This window comes from Dermacentor albipictus, chromosome 1, assembly GCF_038994185.2.
Source record: "Dermacentor albipictus isolate Rhodes 1998 colony chromosome 1, USDA_Dalb.pri_finalv2, whole genome shotgun sequence".
Lineage (NCBI taxonomy): Eukaryota > Metazoa > Arthropoda > Arachnida > Ixodida > Ixodidae > Dermacentor > Dermacentor albipictus.
In genome coordinates, this window is record NC_091821.1 from 478,242,776 (window position 1) to 478,258,796 (window position 16,021).

A 16,021-nucleotide genomic window follows, 5' to 3' on the forward strand; every position below is an offset into this window, starting at 1 on the left:
CTACTGCTGGACAATATCTCGGCGCACCACGTCAAAGGCCTGCAGCTGTCGAACATTGAACTGCATTACTTCCTGGCCAACTGCACGTCCCTAATACAACCCCAAGACAAAGGGGTCATTAACAGTTTTAAATGCTGTTAGCGGCGCCGACTAATCCTGAAGATACTTCTTGACATCCATCTGGAACGGGAGATGAAGATTGACATTTATCAAGCAGTTGAGATGCTTGCTGCCTCCTGGCAAGAGGTCAAGGCAGAAGTTATCGCAAGTTGCTTTTTAAAGGCCGGAATAGCCAAAAACACACAGGATGGTGCCGACGAGGAGGAGGAGGAAGACCTTTCTACTCCATCCGATGTGGCCGAAGCATGGAACGGGCTACTAATAACGGTGGTGTACCCGACGTCGTTGAACTGAGGGACCTTTTGTTTGCCGACAACGCCGCAGTGGCTACAGAAGAAATGACTGATGCAGCAGTAGCTGAAAGCATGCAAAATCCCAATGGCGGTGATGATGGTGCCTGTGAGCAAATCTGTGTGACGTGCCTACTGCAAAGGACGTGATGAATGCAATGAACGTTTTGCCCTGTTTCGTCAGCTCGCGCGACTATGAAGGAGCTTTACACGATTTCGCTTCTTTGGAGAGGCGTGTTGTGCCTTCACTCGTGCAGAAGCAAGCTGAAATTACGCAGTTTTTCACTGTAAAATAAATGCTTGAAGGGTGAGCTCACCTTCACAGATATCTTGAGCCGTTTTGTTTCGTTGTTTCGTTTTTGCATCAGTCGTATGAGCCTTCACGCGGTAACGTAACGAAAACCTGCATGTGACGGAAAATTGCGAGCTTTTGTCAACTTCGTTATATCCAGGTTTAACTGTATTTACGGCACCGTCTGTACGTTTAAATAGCGCGGCAATTTCCTAACTTTTTCTTTTCTGTCATGTGCTGCCACTATGTGGGAATACAGAGAATTTTTTTCATGCGCCTCCCTCACTCGGTTTTCGTTGCATGGTTTGTTTTAGAGCTAATTTGCTCCCGCACGTCTATATACTACCGTTCACGCATTGGCGCATGGGCGGGCGGGCGGCAGTTTGAGTTTTGATCCGCGGGCTGTTTCGGCTTCTTGCACTTGCAAAAATGATGGCTATTTCGTTACTAATCGCTCAAAGGGCGACCGCTTGTTTCTCGCTCGTTTAGTGCTCACAAGGGTGCACATAGGAAGGATGCCGCCGTGTATGTGTTTCCGCTTCTTTTTTTTTTTTGAGACTCACGAAAACTAATTGCCTCTGGTTGGCGATAAAATGAAGATTAGCAGAAGTTTGTCATGTTTTATGCTTTGCTTTTCTGACCACACAGTTTTCTTGAATGCGCGGACCTACTCAGTTCGATTATGCGTAGGTGTGCAAATTCAAGATATTATGCATGTAGATATTCAAGATATTCAAGTATGTAGATATTAGTGTAAGAGCAGCAACATTTGAGTCTTGCGAAATATTCTCATGTGCGCATTTTCAAGGTTGTTTCCTTTTTTTATTGTTGTTATTCATGAATGAAGAGTACATATATACCAATGCCAAATATTTTTTTTCTCTCACTTTATGGTCACCCTAGAAAAATTAAGGTACATTTTTTTTCGAAATAAGTCCCTAAAATTGGAATCTGCAATAAAAAAATCGACCCTGGGCAGTCGCATATGGCGAAAAAAAATCGACCCTAAAAGGGTTAACCTACCACCAGATGGACTGCAAGACAGCTCCCATTTTCATTTTTTTTCCTTTCTACAGTTAGTCCTAATAAAACCATGAGAGGTGCACAAGCCACACAGCTCTAAACACATGAAAAGCCTTCCTGTTGAGTACAGAGCGAACAGGAAAGCTTGGATGACCTCTTGATATTTTTCGAGATTGGCTGCAGCAGTTGTTGTCCTGTGCCACCACCAGATGGCTTGTGCGCATTGAACAGTAGGTTAACCTACCACGAGATGGACTGCAAGAAAGCTCCCATTTTCATTTTTTCTTTCCTTTCTAGAGTTAGCCCTAATAAAACCACGAGATGCAGGCTGCATCTCATCCCTCACCGGGCACGTTGCTTTAGCTGCATTATACACCGGATTTTACAGTGGCAACTGCACGCTAATGCCTGGTCCCTCAGGGTAGAGTATTCTGAAAGAAAGTCTTCTCAAGCTGCCTTCCCCAGATGCATAAAAATACAACAACACACTTTAATTTATCTTGTGTCGCTCATGTTTTAGTTTGTGCAAGAAGTACATGTACTCGGACCACGGATGTACTCGCCGCACTTCGCCGGCAGCAGAAAAGACCTGAATGGCCACATGCAGTGCATTGGCTACCCACCCATTGGCTACCCACTTATATACTTTTGGCCTACAAAACGTATATAAGACCAACACTAGAATACGCTGCAGCAGTGTGGGATCCGCACACAAATATAAATATAAGGAAACTAGAAAGCATTCAGCGAAAGGCAGCTAGATTCATTTTTAATTCGTACAGCAGCAAAACATCGCCGACTGCTCTATTAACTTCTGCAAATCTAGAACCCCTTCAAACAAGACGGTACCGCGAAAGGCTAAAAACATTCTACATGATATACAATGATAACCTTGGAATCGACAAAAACACGTACTTGAAACCTCTTATGCAGCGTTCCACTCGTTCTTTCCACTCAAAAAAAGTTAGCGAAATTTATTGTAGAACCAACACTTACATGAATTCTTTCTTCCCCCGTACCATCCGTGATTGGAATCGTTTGCCCAGAGAAATAATCGAGAGCTCTTCTGTTGCCGCTTTCACTGCCGCACTTCAAAATGTGAAATGATAGTGTCTTTTCACCAATGATCTAGCAACGTTTCATGAAAGCGTCGCACTTATCTCCTGCTTTTCTTTATTTTGATGTTTTTACAGTTATGTTTTCTTTATATTGTGCATCGCATTGACATGTATAACGCATCGAACCAAATACCCTTTTTTTCTCTTGTTTCCTTCACATTGTCAATTGTTGAGCAACGCACTTGTATATGTCTTGATGTGTATTCATATATCTACTATTGCGATATGTGTGTTCATATATATAACACTTTACCATTTGAAATTATATAATTCAGTGCCGTACTTCACACAACATTCACTTTTTCTCCAGTTACATTTTTTTGTATGTGTGCTCTTTTTGTTGTTCAGGTATATTTGTACCGAAGAGTAACCCACTCCTGCTTAAGGCCTGGAATTCAGGCTAGCAGTACTTAATAAATAAATAAATAAATAAATAAATAAATAAAGACAAGCAGGATGCTAACCAAAAACGTGAGAAGTGTCAAAAGGTGTTTCAACTCCCACAAGCAAACTTTGTTCACTTTGACAACAAAAAACAAGGCACAGCTCCATTGTTTTTTTTTTTTTCACTAAGGACGTCACCACCTGGTGACGATCCTCTTCATCTGCTTCTTAAATGAATTTCTCTCTCTCTCCCTGCCTAGTTAGCACATATCTCTCAACATGTCCTCACGCTACTCTTTTTGATCAACGTCCTTCAACATGAATCAGTGTCCAACCATGCTGGATGTTGTCTGACCATTGATCACAATGCGCCGCGTGTGGCCGGCACGTTGCGTGGACGGCCTCTGCCACGAAACATGCCACGGCGGATGGGGTTCTTTGGGGGCGAGACAATGTTGCCGCTGCGCAGAAGCATGGTGCTCCTAGGGGCTGATGTGTCCACCTTGCGCGAGGGGCCAGCTTTACTCCAGGACGGCTCTTGCGGACTTGCAGTACTGCGATACGACAGTGTGTTTCCACTAGAGGTGCAGCCCCAGGAGCGGTGGCAGAAATCGGTGCAACATAAATATACCTTTGCAATTACATATGCTGTACTGGAGGACAAAGCTTGCCTCCTGCTCCTCCCTCACGAGCTCTGGCAACCAATGGTCGTTATGTTTAGAACAGCTTAATGCCGAAAAGCAAATCAGTATAGCACAATGGCATTGGACTAGCTTGGCAGGTGGTGAGAGATGTGAAGAGGTGATTTGGAAGGGGAACAGTCCCGAGCTGCCTACTCAACCATGCAAGTCATCCCAAATTGAAGGGGAAAAGAGTGACCAACATCCTACCCCAATTTTGATGCCACTGAGATTACTACATGATGACACATTCGGCATTCAATCAAGCAAACATACAAATGCCAGCTGCCACTCAAAGAGTAGTGTCACAAGGGTTTGGGGAGACTATCAGGAAAATTTTTCGTGCACAGAACTTTTTCTTTTTAAACAAATTTGGCATGGCATTAGCAAAATTAGAAAACAAGCCTGAATTCATCAAATTTATGAAAAGTTCAGGAGAGTAGCAGGTACATGTTTATGTGCATCCCTCCAGTGCTCCCTCCCTCCAGCAGACATTTCTTCAACCAATGTCAACCACAAACATTTTCCAGGCATATTGCAAAACTCTTAGTGCTGACAAGGATTATGTACAAATTTAGCACCCCATACATATATGCACGATACACAACATGCACACAACTACAGGAGTGCTTACGGAAAATTTTTATCAAGGAAAGTCGCTCTACACTCTAACTGAACGTCAAATTATCGAGGGTATCAAGAAAACAAACAAAAGCTTACTACGCCAACACACTTTTATCAATTGAATTTATCAGCAAATCCTGTTTCTACTATGAACAAAAGCAGTGTGAAAGCTGCAATTCTCATCATCTCAAGACTAATTAGCCGCTCACAGCAGCAAAGGCCTTGCGACTTCCTTCATAGCATGGCTGTCTTCATCCAAGACTCACTTTTCACTACTGTGCGAAGACTCCGACTATCTTTTCGCCAGTGAGCTGGTCACCAACAGATTGTCCATCTATGGTGATGTATCCTGCACTCTTCACCCTTGACAGCTTCCGCAATGCTTGCGACATTGGGCACACAGCCATTGCAGCGAGTCAAAATGGAACTACTATATTACTGTTATGGGTAAGCCTTTTTTTGTTTTTCGGAAATCTAGCCCAAAATGAGTTATTGACCTATAATCATGAGCAAAGAATCTCGACCTATATTCTTGAACAAGGCTAGCAAAAACCCCTAGAGGAGTTACTCCATCGCGCCCACCGTAAAGAGTGTAAATGTATAAAGCCAGTCTAGAGATGTTCAGACTGAATTGAAGAAATGCTGTATATCTGATGCACACGAACCCCGTCATTTAGGGTGCCAAGGACACCTGCGAAACATCCAACACGGACTAGTTCTCTGGAAGTTCCGACGAAGATGCAGCTTGTGGTATTGAAAGTGAGACAGTGGCTGAGCTTACGATAAATAGAGTGGAACCTTGATTATACGTCCCCCATTCATGTGACGACCTGCATTTTACAACGAATTGGTTTGGTCCCGCCAAAACCCCCATAAACATAATGTATTAAAAGCCTTGATTATATGATGCAATTTTATGCTGATCCCATGTTGTGCAATGCCTCTCTGGTAACGTCTGAGAAAAAAAGAAAGCCCTAAGCAGACACAGACTGGCACCTGAGCACACCGCAGCCAGCTGATAACAGACTACATTTGCATTACATTCGAATGGCGGCAAAATTTGCAATTTTAAAACAAATTTCCTATGTTCCATGGTACTTAGCATTATGTTGACAACTTATGCCTTTACATTTCCATCCAATCTATAGAAAAGTCAACCTGAGTCAAAACTTGTTTTTTGTTGGAATCGACACCAACTGTACTTGTGTTACAGTTACAGCATAGGTTACGGTGCTGCAGTGCCATGTAGTCTTTCGCACTTTGACTCCGCTTATTCGTGATACTATGGTGACATAGCGTATTCGATATTCAATATGAGGCCCGCTTCGAAAGACAAGCCATTCTCATGGCCGAGAAGTAGGAAAACTCTGCCGTGGCTCAGCATCAACAATGTGCGCATGGCAGGACCAGCGGGAGGCACTCTTTAAATGTGAGGCTGGTTGGAAGGGCCCTGTAGACCTCTTAGTGCCTAGTGCAAGACTCAGCTCATCCTGGTACCGAACCGCTCGAAGTATATGGTCGATAGTGCTCTTGGCACTGATAACTAGCTTGGCACAATGTCAAAAACACTTGCCGAGGACACGTTTGGTGCAGAGTCATGAAAAATTTCGCAAATGTGAAACTATCTCCGAAAGGGATTGCCCAAGAATACTGCCCAAGAAAAGCCGTCTCCACCTCAGACGACAAGTGAAGAGAACTTTCTTCCCGAATTGCCTGTTCATTCAACCTACGTGGCAGTGTTGCACAGCGCCGACAACATTTGGTGGCTTCATTGTGCACACGACGATGTCGACGAGTTGCTGCCAGGTGTTGCAGCTCTCAAGAAGCCAATGCATCGTGGCTGGGCAAACGTCTAGAAAAATATCACTGATATTTTTTAAAGGTGAGAATAAAGATTCTCTTACACCTTTAATTAAATGCTTGGTTGTCATTTTTTTAAAAAATAATTTAATCTACCTTCCTTGGAGCAGTGCAGGTTCGTGCCACGGACTTATTCAGGCAAGGTGTACCCGTTTTATGGGCAAGACTAAGCGTCACTGCCTGCATTCTTAGTTCTTTTATTACACGACACCCGGATAATACAACTGTGTTGCATGGTCCCCTCATAGTCGTATAATTGAGTTTCCTATGTAAAGATGTTTCAGAGTTCGTTTTAATAAAAACATATGGGTTGACTTATATTCGAGTAAATATGGTACACTTGCCTGCAACCGCTATGTACAAAACAGCAGTCAGTACAGGGATTGATGAGAAAAAGTATGTCATTGGAGGGGACAACGGGGGATGCTTTTTGCGTGTGCTGCAATGAGGAGATGACAGCGATAGGGACAATTAACGTGCAATAACAGAGAGGAGCTGTTCACAAAGATTGCGCCGCGTTTCGATGCGTGCGAGCCATGCATGCACTGTCTGTGCATGCATGGGCGAGCGTCCGCAAGCATGCGTGTGGTCTGGTCTAATGCGACAAGGCTAGCAGCGATGATAACGTAGAGTGAGCTTGGCATGTTCATGTTAATAAATGCTGTTTGCATTTTGTGAGCGCTATCTTCACTTTTTTGTTTGGCCTACATTTGAGGTAAGTTTTTAATTTTTTTCTGGCTTCAGACATTGGGGGGTATTTCGAGACAGCTTGGCTGCACTATTCGGTCGCAGTCTGGAACCTAGCATCTCCTGCGTGCAACACGAGGTCTCCACGTGCCAACGATGCCACCGGAAGGCACACCCACCATCAAACAGGGAACGCGTGTGTATCCTCTGCCGAGGAAAAGCCTGTTGCCGGCGGTGTGCGGGACCAGACCAGACATTTGGGGGGTCGGCTTAGAATCGGGGCCAGTCTAGGTTCGAGTAAATAAGGTACGTAGAGGTAGTTCAGATGGGGCTACATACAAGCTGATTGGAATTTTATAAATGGTGCTATAGGTTCGTTGTTATACAGAATGCAAAAATTGCGGTCGATCTGAAGCGTTCTCACAAACCCCTTGTATACCAGCCAAAGAATGTTACGCATTAAAATGTTTTGCTTGAATGGTGAGGCTGGGTGTACAGTTCTGCCAGTTTGTATGCAGCACTGTTCTTACTGCTGCTGTACACATGCATTTTTAAGGTGCGTGTTCTTTTTTTTTTTTTGAGAAACCAGTGGTGTTTCTTTTCACATATCTGCGTGGATATTGGTTTATTGGTGGTTATGAAACGTTTGACAGCATAAATACTTCAGGAATATTCACTGACTTAGAATTCGTGTTGTGCATAATTGAGGGTACTTTGTGAACCTTTACTACTTTAAAATGTGTGTTTTTGACATCTGTCTGTACATGTTGTTGTGCCTTGTGTTGTGTACACATTTGTCTGGTTTGGACTTTGTATGCTGCGTAAAACTGAGTTGTCTTCTAAATAAAATGCATAAAGCGAGTCTTACTCAGACTGCTAGTGCTGATTATCACACACGATCATCAAAGCATGACATGTAGGGAAAGAGCAAAGGTGTCTCTGCTTTCCTTTTGCATGTAAGCAATAATATTTAAGGGGAGACCCGGGTCTTTGGGACCGAAAATCGGCCAAAAATTCGAATTTTAAATATTTATTTTCCGCGTTCTTGATGCGTTTTCGCGTCTATCACCGAAATTTGGTTACAAAATACCGCATACTTCTTTCGTTATCATAATCTAAAGGTGAGAGTCTGCAAGCGTGGCCCTTTTAATTGGGAACAAATCATGCCTGATTTTCGTTGCCCATAACTCAATAACTACGCTCTCTGCCAGCGCCATTTTTGTACCATGTGAAAGCTCATGTTTCTGGCTTTCTTTATTCATCGCTTGGCAGCATTGCCGGCGCTGCAGTCACAAAAAAAAAACGAGGAAAGGGCATTCGTGGCGCACGCTACTATTGGTCAGTTTGAGCATGTGACCAAGATGGCGAGTCATGATTGGCTCCAAGGACCACGGGCGCTCAAACGACGAAAACAGCCACCATTTTGTCTTAGTCTTGCAACTGCGATGCTGGGTACACTGGAGGTCCAACAAAGTTTCGTTCCGTGAATTGTTATGGGCTTGGAAACGTGCGAGACGCAATATACTTCCAAAAGCAATTCCGTCGTTGCAGTTGGCACAAGATACCTGACAGCTTGTCGCTGAAGTCGTACCACCGCCGAATGTCAACACCTCAACTGCTTTGCCGGATCATGCATATCCACACGCCGGTTACACTCGCATAAGAATTGAACACAGCTGTCATAACTGAAGAAGAAGTGGATGACATAAGAGCACATGAGAATGCTAGGCTCAACAAGATTGCATATACGACGGCCACAGAGCGAAAGATTCAGCGTTTTGTTGAAGATCCGTCCACCGATAGTGCAACAGCCTTGGCTGCGAGGCCCGCTACTTCATACGTTGTCGTCGGACTTGCAGCAGTGAACAATCTTCTCGGCATTTTCTCATGTAATACTTGCCGTGGTTCTGCGTAGCTGGTGCGGAACGATCAGGATTACGGTCTCGCTACTAAACTGACTGTGGTTTGCGAGACCTGCGGTGAAGTTGCGTCAGGATGGAGCTCGCAGGGAATTAAGGGGCCGAGAATGTGTAGTCCTTTTGAAGTGAACGTACTCGTAGTGCATGCTGTGTCGCCGACCAGCAACGGCCAAACGTCCACGAATTATACCTAGTACCTACTGATGGCATTTGGTCCGTTTTTTCAAACTTTATTTCAATATATCGGTTGTGAAATGTTTTTCATTGTTTTGTCTAAACCACAATTTCGATGATAATGCCCTATTGGAGGTGCATAATCTCTGCTCCTACTTATGCTACCACTGCAATTCCTTTTTTTTTCCATAAAGGCAAACCTATGTAGAGTGCAAATAAGTACATTGTTGCATTTATTAAAATTTTTTTAAAATGTTTCTTTTCTTTAGCAGTTTGATGGATTTCTCTCACTGAAGCTTGCAATGTTCTCATTTCATATAAAATTGGGTTAGAACACCATGCTTACTTATTTGCACTCTTTGTTAGTTCCACATCATTTTCGTATGTCGATATTTATCATGGCATGTACAGTTTAGTAGCTAGCTAACCTCCAAGCAAATTATGCACTAAAGCAGAATTTCTGCAATTCCTGGAAAGTTATTTACATTGCAAGAAAACTGAATGTATATTTAAAACTAGCACATTGAAATACATAAACTCACCAAGTTTTATCAAATCGATCAAAAATTAAAAAAACAAGTTTTGAACCGCAGGGTCCCCCCTTAACATCTGCTGACTGGCACATCAACATTTCAGCAAGTACAATTTTAGAAGCAGACCCGGCCGACGCGGTGTCGTTTGTTTGAGCACTGTGTGTGCGAGCCTTGTATTGAGCTGACATTAGGGAGTGCTCGCAGTGATGAAGTACACTGCCGTGTCAGCCGGAGCGGCCCGTCTGAGGCACGCTCAGCACTCCTATTACACTGAAAACGAAGTGGAACGCTCACTTGAGCAGCATCGAGCACGAGGGATTTCACGGCACACGCGACATATGGCAATGTGCTGGTCTTTACACCAAATATATTCAATATTAGAAAAGTCTCATTGCAGATACTCGATTCACAAATAAAATTATTCGAATGCTTTACCTATTCGATTCCATGATATTTGATATTCCCACACCCGTGATATAAACTCATAACTAGCCATATAGCGTTCCGGTGTTCCTGTCGTTCACGTTAGATGCCCACTGATGACTATGGCGACGTGGACGCCATGTATCAGTTGGACGCTAGCACCATTCTAGCACTTTTGCGGTGCTCCGCGTTTTCCAAGCTTCAAGAGTTGTCAAAACTAACTGATGTACGTCCAAATGAGTTCAAATTAACAAGAATTTGATTCCATCAAATAATTCATACACCTGCCGGGACCAGAGGACAATACTGAATTATCAGATGTTTGAGAATTAACAATGCTAATATACTATTACACTAATACAACATTAACAGGCGTCAAGTGTATTTCACAGCTAAGAAACAAAGGCATGAACTGCACTTACAGCTGTGCTGCTGCCTCGAATTGACGAGGTGGGAACGTGAGCGGAACACGTCCCCGCTGGAAGTGGTCCGGGAAAAGCACTTCCGGGTCCAGTGGTGGCACTGGCCACGGTGAAGTGTGGGCTTTGCTCATGGCTGTGGCAGAAGGCCTTTGTGGGGCACGACGATCTAGCTCGGCATGCAAATCCCATCCGTCCCTGCAAATGCACCTGAAGTGTTCTCAACAGGAATCCACAGGACAGGGGGATTTCTCATGAAAGGAAAATTCAATTTCTGTAGCAGAAAGCTACAAAGAGAGAATATTTGGCCCCTCAAAGAAATAAATTATTCAGTGGGGTTTTTGAGGAAGCTCTTTAGCTCGAAGCCTTTATATATCTAAATACATGCGAACGGAGAAATAGTTTTTCGTGGCACTCAATGCACCGAATGTGATGAAGTTTGTTGCATTTAAAAACAAATGTCAAGATCCAGTGACTAGAAAACAGAATTTTAGTTTATGCCATCAATATTTGAATAAAAGCTGTTGAAGATCACAAATTTAGATGTTCTGACAAATGCAATTTACTGAACTGCGATATCTGTTTTTGATGCACAGTTACAGATCTGTAAACTTCATGCTTCAATCAATTTTTGGCAACTTTCTGAATTCCAGGTCCCAAATCTAAATTTCGCTTGCTGCAGTCACTAGAGTTTAATTTTCTCTCTCAAATCAAACAAATTTCATTCAAACTGGTCCAGGGGTTGTTTCATAAAATCTTTCTGCATTTTACAGGTATATGAATAGGCAGCATCGAAGCTGGCCTCAAGCTGAATCCTCCCCCTAACATGCTAAACCTACAAAGAGACTAAGAGAAAACGTTGTGCAGGGCTTCAGGCTAATTTTGACTGCCTGGGTCTATGATATGCAAAGATTCTTCCTATTTTCCTTTTCTTTTTTGCCTTCATAATGATTCACATGAAGTTGACGTCCTTCTATCATCAAGATTGGCCACTCAGCAGGATGAATAACAAATGAATAGAATCATACAAAAAGAACCCTTACATACTACAGGCCTTGTGGTTCTTTCACGTGAAGCTGAAGTGCAGTGTACAAGTGTTTTTGCATTCTATCCCCATTGGGAGATGGCTTCTAGGCCAGGAAGGCAGCCAGCGATCCCATGCTCAGCAGAGAATGCTCCTTTCTCGTAACAGTGGCAATGAACTAAGCTCAGCTCATCTCACATCACAATATAGTCAGGTGACAGGCTCATTTTCACGGCAAAAAAGCAGGCGCTGGTTAATAAATAAAAAACCGCACACATTTCTCTTCAGAGGTTTCTTTAAACACTTGACAGTTTCCTTAAATTTATGCACGTCATTGGGTCACTTCTCAAGCACATAAACTGAACACAGCCCTGCGCCAATTTCTTGTTCCTAAGAGTAATTGGCGAGCGACTGGTACTCCTTATTTTGCTATAAATGCCACCTGATGCTTAAAAAGCACCTAAGAATGCAACAAGCAACTTTAGTTACAGCTAATATACATGAATACCAGCTCTTAAAGGCCATATACATTTGATTATCGAAAGCTCCATTTATCCAAAGTCTAACAAAATGTGGCACAAAACAGAATTATGAGTTCCTATATAGATGACTACCTACACAAACAAAAGAATTTCACATATTCAGTTGTGCAACTCAAGTGCACATGCAGACAAGCATGTGGTAATGGACAGGTTGCAAAAAACAAGTGAACCCTTACATTCCTACATAATTCTCACCTCTAAACACCAAAGTCAGTAATACATGACTAAGATTACAATGCCACTTCATGGCAGTGCCTCTCAAGGTACATGAAAGTGTGGCTGTAAAAGACAGACCCACTGTGATTACCGATGCCTAGTTAACACATTATTGCCAGCTTTGTTTGGTTATGTTGCACTGTTTTGGGAAGACAAAAATGCTTAAATTAGGTAACTTTAAGCTGCATTGAAAACCTAGCTCTCTAACAATTTCCAGTTTTTATTCGAACAAACGCGATACTAAATAATCCAGGTGAATTACTGCGAGTCAAAAGTTCATTACAGAGCAAGGAAAGTAGCCAATCCATTGCTGGTTTGGAATTAAAAAAGCAGTGCAAAGCTGCACACTGGGGGCAGAGAACTCACCCTGTTCCAGGTGTCAACAGCTGAGCATGGGCCTCGCCTGCCTCATGAGTCAGCAGGTATGTTCCTGGTGCCAACCTGCACACCGGATGCACCAGATTCATGCTACAGTGTTGATAGTGTCTGGTGATGGCACATACAGACAACAAAGTGCAGATCAGGCATGGACTGGTCTGACCAGTCAGGTGATGAGTTAAGTGTTGCAGCTTGCAGGCACAAGCACACACGGAGCAAAAAGAGCTGATGAGAGATGCAGGAACAGGCAGCTGAGATTACTTTGAAAGATTTCCAGCCTGCCAGCAGAAAGAATGCCCATTTGTGGTGGCCCTAACACACCAGAGACATGATGGTTTGTGGTGCCTGGTTTGTGGCGCATCTGGATACATCATTAATGGCACACATTCTTTAATTTGGAACAATCAAAGTAGTTAATGTCGTTGAATGCGAAAACAGACCTAGTCAACACAGCCCTATACTTGCAGATCACATTGCCTGCTTTCAAATAGGTGAGAGAGAAGAAGAAGGGTATCATGTAATAAATTGTAATACAGTCAATAACCAATTTTTGAGACATGCCTGATAATTGGGGTGCCTTCGCAGCACTGCCACGTACCCCATGGAGCTAATGCATAAGAACGTCCGATATTTCAGACCCTTCGTCATCTGACTTTCTGCCATGAGAGCAGGTCCAAAAAGGCATTAATTGAAAACACCGCTGTCGCTGTTTGGATTATCTCACAGACTCAAACCAGCACTCTCACATGTCGGTCTGCTGGCAGCCGCAGCTAGCTGAACCATTGAAGCCATCATGGGTATCTATAACGCTAGGCTAAGCTGCTGAGACATTCACTACCACACTTCCAGTTCTTATGGGTGTTTCTCATTGAAAGGATTCGCCCCTGTAGGGATGGCACTGATTCACCTTTCGTCATCCTCCACAGTGACTTCGAAGTGCGGAAAGCATGGCAAGGGTCTAAAAAGCGTTGCATAGTGCCGGTTCCCAAAACTCACCTTTGTGACAATACAGTAGTGTTACGCAGTCAAGCATACACAATGCAATGTGGTGAAGCACACCAATAGTGGGAAGGGGCAGGGGCCACTGTCATGGGACATATGGTAGAGTCCAGTGGCGTAGCCAGAAATTTTGTTCGGGGGGGGCTACGCCACTGGCCCCATGTACATATATATATATATATATATATATATATATATATGGGGCCAGTGGCGTAGCCAAATATTTTGTTTGAGGAAGCTTTAGCTCGGGTGCTCCTATTTAAATACATGTAGAAGGGGAATTCGTTTTTCCCTGCAACCACTTCACCAAATTTGAGGAGGTTTGTTGCATTTAAAGGAAGAAGTTTAATTCTAGTGACTACTCGTTTCGAATTTTTCATTTAGGTGGTCAATTATTTATTAAAAATAGGCCAAACGAAAATTTTCAGAAAACGAAACTATCAAGTTTAAAACTCCGTGACTCAACAATGAAAAATTATATCACAATTCTGTGAATTGCATCTAATAGTACATCTACAGCGGACAAAATGGATATGTTACACATGAATCTAAAAAAAATTTAGTATTGTGGAAATACGGCTTGTGCAGAACCTTGTACACAACGTAACCAATTCACGTAAGATACAAATTAACATAGCAAACTTGTCCGCTTTGACTGTTATAATAGATGCCGTTTACAGAACCACAATGTCTGTTCTTCATGCATAGCTATTAGTTTGTAAACGTCGTGCTTCTATTTTTTCGATCTTTCGAATTTTTTAAAATATTTTAAACAAAATTCAGGCCCTAAATCGAAGTTGTGTTTCCAACAGAACTAGGATTTAACTTTCTCTCTCAAATGCAACGAATTTCAACAAAAGCGATTAGCAGGATTATCTAAGAAAAGTGTTTCCACGTTTTACAAGTATTTGAATAGGCCGCGTCGGATTGGGCCCGAGCTAAAGCTTCCTCTTAAACAATTTCTCAAGGGATCAAATCCATGAATAATAACTGCATTGTCATTGCCAAAGATGCTGCAAACGAATTCTTGAACGCTACGCACAGTCAGAACAATAAAATATGTATTTTTTCACAAGAGAATATACTCGTATGTGCCAAAACTTTTGCCCAAAATAACTGGTATCAATGCTTCCATATTTTTGTCTACTTAAGTAAAGAAAATATTACACGAACTTTAGAACTATATCAGTTCGAAACCAGGAAAGCAGTGCATGCCACTGATATGAAAAATTAAAAGGCAATGAACTGAACAAGTTGAGGACAAATATGTTAACGAAACTTTGTCATTCAAGAACCGTGCTTACATTCTTGTATATATGCAATGGCCAGTGAAAAATCTCAATGACGCTGTAATTTGTTTTAATGTATCACGCAGGAGCAGCTGTCATCGGTCGTGTATCGTGAGTAATTGCACCGAAATCATAGTCGCAAGAGAGGGCACGTATAAAAAGCAGGAATTCTGCAGGATATACGAGGGCAAGTCAAATGAATGTGAGTCAAAAACGGGGTACTTTATTTAAAAGTAGTCTTCATGAGAATTTAGACATTTGTCCCATTGACTAACGAGTCGCGTGATTCCTGTCTTATAAAACTCCTTGGGTTTCTGCTTCAAAAAGTCTGTATCTGGTTCCCTTGAGCTGTTTTTTCGGCTGCCCGAAAATTAGAAGTCGCAAGGTGACAGGTCTGAGCTGTATGGTGGATGTTGCAGCGTTTCCCACATGAATTTTGCCAGCTTTGTATTAACCACATAAGCGACGTGGGGACAGGCATTGTCGTGGAACAAGATGACCCCTTTCGTCAATTTTCCACGTTGTTCGTTCTTGATTGTGACACACTGCCGTTCTGCCGTTTTACAATATCGGAAACAATTGATAGCCTCTCAAGATTTAGCAAATTCTATCAGTAATGGACCCCGACGACCGAAAAAAAAAAGTCAACAACACCTTTCCAGCGGAAATGATGGCCTTTGCGTTCTTTGGGCGTGGTAAATTCGTATGTTTCCACTCTAAGCTTTGCCGTCGTGTTTCAGGCTCGTAGTAGTGGCATCAAGGTTCGTCCCCAATCACAACTGCAAACAAGAAGTCGTCATCCTCATTGTGATACCCGATCAGATGAGTCAAGGCAGCGCGAAACTTCTCCGTCTTCTCGCGATGGATCAAAATCTTGGGGATCCATTGCGCACCAAAGAGCCGATAACCGAGAAGCTCATGAATTATGGCGTGAACCGAACCGTGACTGATGTTCAGACGGTCTGCCAGTTCATCGATGCTTATGCTCCCTTCTTGTTTCATCAGCTCATGAACCTTTGAAATTGTG

General features: G+C 42.8%; 1 protein-coding gene across 1 annotated transcript in view; it reads right to left on the reverse strand.

The window, feature by feature from the left end:
- Positions 1–3,237: 3,237 nt before the first annotated feature.
- LOC139054861 (uncharacterized) overlaps positions 3,238–16,021 on the reverse strand; it is a 127,123-nt gene continuing 114,339 nt past the window's right edge. Inside the window, exons 15-17 of the mRNA XM_070532529.1 lie at positions 12,695–12,769; positions 10,550–10,744; positions 3,238–3,781 (exon numbers count right to left, since the gene is read on the reverse strand). Of these exons, the coding sequence (XP_070388630.1) occupies positions 3,589–3,781; positions 10,550–10,744; positions 12,695–12,769 (463 nt within the window). The 3' untranslated portion in view covers positions 3,238–3,588. The remainder of the gene's footprint in view (positions 3,782–10,549; positions 10,745–12,694; positions 12,770–16,021) is intronic.